Raw genomic sequence first — 7,380 nt, 5'->3', positions numbered from 1 at the left:
ACGCCTATTCATTTAACAATTAACTGTTTTCCTTCCATTTTTAAATTCCCAAACCAAACCAGCTTGTCGAAACTCTGTAGTGTACATTGAACCACCTCAGTGATACTGAAGTGTTACTCAACTCAACTTTGAAAAATAAAGAAAATGTTCAAATTGACCTGTTTTCCAATATATCAGAGCATTCACCTCCATCATTCATTTCAACACAGAATAATAAGACTGCAACTGATAGTGACAGGATGCAAAAGATGGAAGGATGGGCACAAACAAAAACCAAATTACAAGAATAGTTTAAAGTTTATTTATTCGATTGATTATAATGCTCAACATTCATTTGGATCGTGTTAGCAGAAATAGTTTTGACATAAGCGTTTTGTAATAGACAATTAGGCAAAGAAGTAGAGGCTTGTTCATGAACTGCGGGAACTGTCTTTTAATTGGCTGAGCGATAGCGAAGCCTGTTACTCCAGTGCGGTTGAAAAGTTTTTTCTGTCTGTCTGTCTGTCTGTCTGTCTGTGTACACTACTCCTCCTGAACGGCTCGGCCGATCTGGCGGAGATTTTGCAGGCTTATTAGGTATGTTCTTGGCTCGGCACACGCGAAATTTCACTATCCTAGCTCAACTGGTTCAGTTTTTATAGCCGAAAAACACCTAAAAAACGGCGAAAAATCGAGTTTTTTGCAGGTAGATCACCTCTGTCTTGAAGAAAGGGGGATGTAGGGGGCGGAGCCCCCCAGCCTCGACAAGTTAGAAAGTGACGAGGGTCAAGATCGTGTTATCTGTAGATGAAGCAACTCTATCTAGAATTAAGGGGGGTCTGGGGGGCTAGCCCCCCAGCATGCAACACGTAAGAAGTATCCGACGATGGACAAGCCAATGCCTGCCGAAGGCAGGCCAGCGCCGCAGGCCAAGGTAGGTACGCCAGGCGCGGATTGGAGGAACAGGCCGCGAGACATCGCGAAGCCTGTTACGACAAGACGCGGTCTGGCGTTAACCTACCTTGTTTTAAGTGTGGTCAGTTTGCTTAAGGATGTGAGGAGGCCGCCAGTGGGAATCGAACCCACCACCAGGCCATCGCCAGGAACAGTTTACCCATCACCCACAACCTGGAGCAAATCATGACCAGAAATGGTTATAGATTTAAATACTTTTACCATTTGGAGTTCCTTGTGGGCAGTCCTACACTATTTATCTAAGAAACTGGCAGAAGGGTAGTGACATGCAATGGTGTTTGAGTGTTGCTCAAATTGCTCAAATTAAACAATGTGCCACACGAATACATGCATATCAATAACAATAACATTCCTTGTTTGCAAGGATGTAGCCCTGACCTTAGAAACAATGCCATTAACAGAAAAGACGAGATAGCAGGCTTGTTCCTGGACATGTCTAAAGAATCTGAATCTTACTGAAATAAAGCATTTGTTTGTGTAGACCACAAGAAACTTATTGAATTGGTTGAATAAGTTTTGAACTTATTTTATGAAAAAGTACAGCAGAGGGAAAGATTCAAAATTTATTTAGAACCCAAAAATATGCATTTAAAAAATTCTAAGATTATCAAGGACTGCCTCATGCAGAACGCCTTCTTAATTTATTCGATTGATTGTGATGCTCAACATTCATTTGGATCGTGTTCACAGAAATGATTTTGACATAAGTGTTTTGTAACACGTAGTCAAATTAGGCAAAGGAGTAGAAGCTCGTTCATGAACTGCGGGAACTGTCCTCTTATTTTAAAAGATAGTCAGTTTGCTTAGGGATGTGAGGATGCCGCCAGTGGGAATCGAACCCACCAGACCAGTCTTATCAAGACCAGGCCATCGCCAGGAACAGTTTACCCATCACCCACAACCTGTAGCATATCCTGACCAAAAATGTTTACATAGTTAAATACCATCCTGGAAAAATTCACCATAACAGTGATGTTCCTAGCCATAATGTCTGTAGAGCCAATGATACCCACAAATCTTTCTTCAGAGGAAAAATTGGTGACCACAATCCAGGCAACAGGGATCCATCTTCTTCAATAAATTGCCAAAGTTCATCAAAGACCTACAAAACGAGCCTATTGGATTTAAACTTCAACTCAAAAGGTACCTTATGGAAAACGAGCTCTACCTTGTTAACGAACTATGATTTTATATTTGACTTTTTTTTATATATGACTTTATATTTTGATGTTCAGTTTACACGAATGCTAGCGCTTTTGAAATAACACTACTGACTTCAGAATAGAATAAAAAGACCCACATCTCTGGACATTTCTGCTAAGACATCTGTTATATCATTTGTATTGTAAATATTTGTCATTATTACTGTTAAATGGTTTTCGATAAAATAAAAAATGAAATCAAACTTTAGTTTGTGCAATTTACAGGATACGTGATAGTTTCTTTCTTACTATATGTTACACCTCCTGACAATCCCAAATTCAATAATAAACAGACTATACTTTTCTAACTTCAGAAAAAAAACTCCATGGAATCCATGCATGTTAAAATAGATGATAAGATACCTCATGAAGTTATGAGCTGGGAAGTGATTTGAAAACAATTACATTCTGACTGCAAACTACGTTAAACACCTGTCAGGCCGGGGAATGTCCCACCGCGCGGTCTTAATTGGCTGAGCGATAGCGAAGCCTGTTACTCCAGTGGGGTTGAAAAGTTTTGTCTGTCTGTCTGTCGGTCTGTGTGTCTGTGTGTCCGCACTACTCCTCCTGAACGGCTCGGCCGATCTCAGTGAGATTTTGCACACTTCTTGGGTATGTCCTTGGCTCGGCACACGCGAAATTTCACCATCCTAGCTCAACTGGTTCAGTTTTTATAGGCGAAAAACACCTAAAAAACGGCGGAAAGTAGAGATTTTTGCAGATAGACCACTTCTGTCTTGGAAAAAGGGGGGTCTGGGGAGCGGAGCCCCCCAGCTACGACAAGTTAAAAAGTGACAAGGGTCAAGATCGTGTTATTTGTAGATAAAACAACTCTATTTAGAATGTAGGGGGGTCTGGGGGGCGGAGCCCCCCAGCATTCAACAAGTTAAAAAATAACCAACAACGGACAAGCCATTGCCTGCCGCAGGCAGGCTAGCGCCGCAGGCCAAGGTAGGTACGCCAGGCGTGGATTGGAGGAGCAGGCAGCGAGACATCGCGAAGCCTGTTACGACAAGACGCGGTCTGGCGTAAACCTACCTTGTAGTCGCAGGCAGGGGAAAACTTTTTCAAGTCCGACAGCAGGGGGCGGCGCGTGGCGGTGGCATCCCCTAATGTCGCTCGGTAGGTGGGTGGGTGAGTGGCACGTATCAATGCTTCAGTCAAGAACTGACACGCGACGGACACGGCCTTAATCTTAAAGGGACGTCCTTGGGGGAGGCACGGAGACCAGCAAGGCAGCGCTCGCGTCCAGATTGTAGTTGCTCGTTGAAGATGGAGCAAATGGAGCACGTAGCCCCGACCCCGGGGCCTCGGGCTTGCCAGGCACCGCCATGAAGACCGTCTTGTGGTGATTGTAGCAGCAGTGTCCCTGAAACACGATTTGAAATAAATGAAAAACTTTAACAGATGCTGCCTTCTATTCTGAAAATACACAAAATCAATTTTATTGATGGACACATGAGCTTGGGTAACCGACCGCCATTAAAGAAAGAAGAAGAAAAAAAGGGGGGGGGCTGGAAATTTGCATAGAGCTGATTGGTTGATGTCACTTGTCTTTTCAAGCCAGTTATTGCTTGTTGATCCATTTGACAGCAGTTGAGTTAGTGATTTGAGAAGATTTGAGATTTCGTGACGTGAAGTGAAAAACAGTACAGTGAATTGCGTTTAGTGAAGTGACCTAGTGCAATCAATCATGGGGCTTAGGGCTCGCAAAAACATTCTACAAAGGAAAAAGGCGGTGCGGGTGAATAAACCTATCGTGACCCAGGGCTGTGTGTCGAACCGAGGCCGAAGCTTCAACAGCCAGAGGCAGCAGGACATTTTGAATGCATACAACTATTTCAAGGTGGAATACCTAAATAATGGACCTTTACACGACGTCTCTGCATTCAGGTATGTTGTCTGTGTGTGGGCGAGAGAACGAGTGAGTGAGTGACTGAGTGAATGAATGAATGAATGGGTGTGTGCAAGAGGGGATCTTGAGACGGCAATTGTAATGTAAGCGCACTGCGGGTCAGACTCCTCGTTTTGTCCCTCTACCCGGGAGTAGATGCGGACAAAACGAAGGACCGAGCCCGGCCGGCCGATGCGGATTGGGCCGCCGTAATCCCTACCTGGCCGGCAGGCGACGGCAGGCACCGGCCGGCGAGGCGCGAACCGGGCCACAGTGGTGGGGATGACTCTCGGACAAAACGGAGGCCTCAGAAGTGGCACAAAACGAGGAGTCTGACTACCATGCAAACGATAATACTCACGTTTAGGCGTTGTCCAACGGCCGGCAATCCCATGCTCCACGACTTCGGTTGTGTTCCTGCGGCGAGCTCTCGATTTGCGTTCTGCGGTCCTTGACCTCCCAGTACACTAGGGTCCCGTTCTCACATCTAGTGGACAGTGGACAGAAATTGCATTACCACGCCTTGTTGACACATGTTTTGTTGAAAAAGCACTGAAAACTCATAAGGATTACGCTCAGACTACAAGAGGATTAATTAATGTTCTCTGATTCCCCTCATTACTTATGACATAATGTTCCTTTCAGAGAGCAAAGTCTCTGCGCTGAGCTTAAAATCAAGAAGTGACATTTGGGACCAAATATGTTTTATATTAGATTATTAGATTGACCGCTGGTATAAACATTAAACACTGAATTCCCATTCGTTTCTGAGTATTCAATGTTCGCGCAGTTTATTCACTTTTAGCGTGAACATTGTTAACTAATAAATGGATTGGAGTTGACGGTTCAAACTGCTAGTCTGAGTTCTCCTGTTAGTGAGCTAATTTTTAATATACAAATTGAAACCCTCTGATACACTTTACTTAGAAAAAGTGGAGAGGTAACTGACATCTTTTTTTTTTCCAACCGTTTGTTAAACGTAAGAGGGGACATATCAAACTACACCTCATTTCTCACCCCTGTGTTTTCATGAACTAAGTGAAATATCAACTAGGGCCTTAAAAGAGATGATGCGTAATGTTTTTGGAGACAGTTTTCTTGTAAAAACTCAACCTTGGGATGAGTCGACTTAGCTCACTCTTCCGCTCAGAGTCGCTAAACAGGACTCGAACTGGATGTGTGATCCCACCAATGGATTTCCTCGTTTGGAGAGCAATCCATTGGTGGAGTCACACGCTCGGTTCGAGTCCTGTTTAGCGACTAGAGCTCAAAACGCTTGTTGAGTTTTGGCCGCCTGTGCCGGTCTTCTGGCCCACTGTGCCCTGGAGATCCGGCCACCGCGACGCTCGAAAAGTCCACCGCGGGCAGCACGTCCGCGCCGTCGTCGTCAGCCCCGAGGATCTGTGGGCCGAACCGTTGGGTTGAGTGCAAATGAAAAATACATCTACCAGAGGACACGCACCGCTCCTTGCGGCGCGGACCCAAGAGTGAGACTGCAACGGCGACGTGGACGGCCGTCCTTGCCCGGGCAGGTCTGAGCGATCAGGGTCTCCGCCCTCGTGCGGCCCGGGCCTGCGTTGCGTTAAGGCTGGCCGACGGCCGCGGTACGGTGCTAGTCTTGGCCCCGTCCGAGGCCGCGGCGCCGGAGGCTTCCCTGGCGCGTAACTCTGCCGGGAACGGCACTCGCAGGCCGGCGCACAGGCTGGGTCTGTCCAGGCTGTCCTCGGAGCTGAGGGAAAGCCCTGGAGGTCCCGGCGGCGCAGCGGCGCGGCCAGCAGGTCCCCCTTTGATGCGGGCGGCGGCCGCGCAGCAGGGCGGGGCTGCCGGTGCTCAGGGCGCGAGGCGACGTCGGCGTGCGCAGCGCGGCCATTCAGCGCTCCGTGTCCGTGTCCGAGCGCGTGGCCACGAACACCTCGGCCTACTCGGCCGACTCGACAAGCGCGGCGATGACGAAGGCGTGGCATGGCACCGCGAGCGCGAAGCTGTGCGGCACACCGAGGCGCGCGACCTCGGACCCACGGGCACTCGGATCACGGCTGTCTGAAGACCGAGGCGCGCCGAGCTCAGCACCAGCTCCACGGCCTCAGCGGGGGTGTCCTGGAGGGCGTCCACCATGAGCCGCGCCTGCACCCAGTGGCGCCGCCAGGACTGCAATAGTGGGGGAGTCAGACACAGGGGCACCCCAACGTCCACGCGAACCTGTAGGATTAGTTCAGGACAGTCTGACATGATGACAGTGAAGTAACAATAACAAGGTTTAATACAGTGGACGAACTACCTAGCCGACCGACGACAGGTTGGCCCGCGCAGGCAGCACCTGATCGGTGGCGACCAGGGGCATCTGATTGTCGGGGAGCGCGCTGACGCGCGCGGGGTTCGAACGGTGGCGCAACGTCGCCACACCGCCTTCCTTGGAGAAGGATGCACCAGGGGTTTAGCGCTCGGCGAAGCGGACGTGGCGCCCGGAGCGAGTCACCACAGGCGCCGGGCTGGGCGGCGCGGTGGGTTCCCCGCCTGCAGGCGGACGCTTGGAGGGTTGCCGGGGTGGCCCGGCGTCGTCGTCAGCCAGAAGGAAGGCGGGCTTGGCCCGATTGAAGCAGACCGTGGGATGCCTGCCCTTGATGTCCATCTCGACGGTCTTGGCGTCCCGCCTCAGGACGCGGTACGGCCCTGCGTACGGGGGCTCCAGGGCGCGCCGCGTTGCATTGGTGTGCTGCAGGACGTGGGTGAAGTCTGCAAGTTCCTGAGGACAAACACATCGCGGTTAGCATGGCGAGACGCGGGCACGGCGCGCACTTTACCTACGTGATGGCGGAGCCGTCCGAGCAGCACGGTGACGTCGTCCTTGATGGGGATGACTAGTTCGCCGGGCAGGCGCAGGGTTTCGCCGTAGGTTAGCTCGGCGCCCGTGCACGCCATGTCGTCCTTGAAGGCGGTCCTGATGCCCAGCAGGACGAGCGGCAGGGACTCGACCCAGGACTCGTCCTCGTGGCACATGATGGCGGCCTTGAGCTGGCGGTCTCGCTCCACCAAGCCGTTGGCTGCAGGTTGCCAGCTCGTGATCAAGTGGTGTTCCACGTCGAGGCGCTGCATCACGACTGGAAGAGGTGCGACGTGAACTGCGATCCGCGGTCCGTGGTGAAGCGGACAGGGACTCCAAAACGCGCTACCCAGCAGAACAAGAAGGCCGAGACGACGGTCTCGGTCTCGACGTCGGGGATGGGGCACGCCTCGGACCAGCCGGTCCACCTGTCCACACAAGTCAAGCAGTACCTGAACCCCTGCGACACTGGAAGTGGGCCCACGATGTCCATGTGCACGTGCTCGGCG

At 50.5% G+C, this 7,380-nt stretch overlaps 1 protein-coding gene across 1 annotated transcript; it reads right to left on the bottom strand.

The window, feature by feature from the left end:
- Positions 1-3,351: 3,351 nt before the first annotated feature.
- LOC117640398 lies at positions 3,352-7,143 on the bottom strand. The gene is made up of 4 exons (XM_034376876.1): positions 6,856-7,143; positions 6,653-6,793; positions 6,070-6,249; positions 3,352-3,525 (listed from the first exon to the last, which is right to left on the bottom strand). Exons 1-4 carry the CDS (start codon positions 7,141-7,143, stop codon positions 3,352-3,354), a joined length of 783 nt encoding a protein of 260 aa, XP_034232767.1.
- Between the last annotated feature and the right edge of the window lie 237 nt (positions 7,144-7,380).

Source organism: Thrips palmi, unplaced genomic scaffold (genome assembly GCF_012932325.1).
Source record: "Thrips palmi isolate BJ-2018 unplaced genomic scaffold, TpBJ-2018v1 HiC_scaffold_12, whole genome shotgun sequence".
NCBI classification, from domain to species: domain Eukaryota; kingdom Metazoa; phylum Arthropoda; class Insecta; order Thysanoptera; family Thripidae; genus Thrips; species Thrips palmi.
The sequence above is the reverse complement of the archived record's forward strand: the minus strand, read 5'-3'. Positions and strand labels throughout refer to the sequence as shown.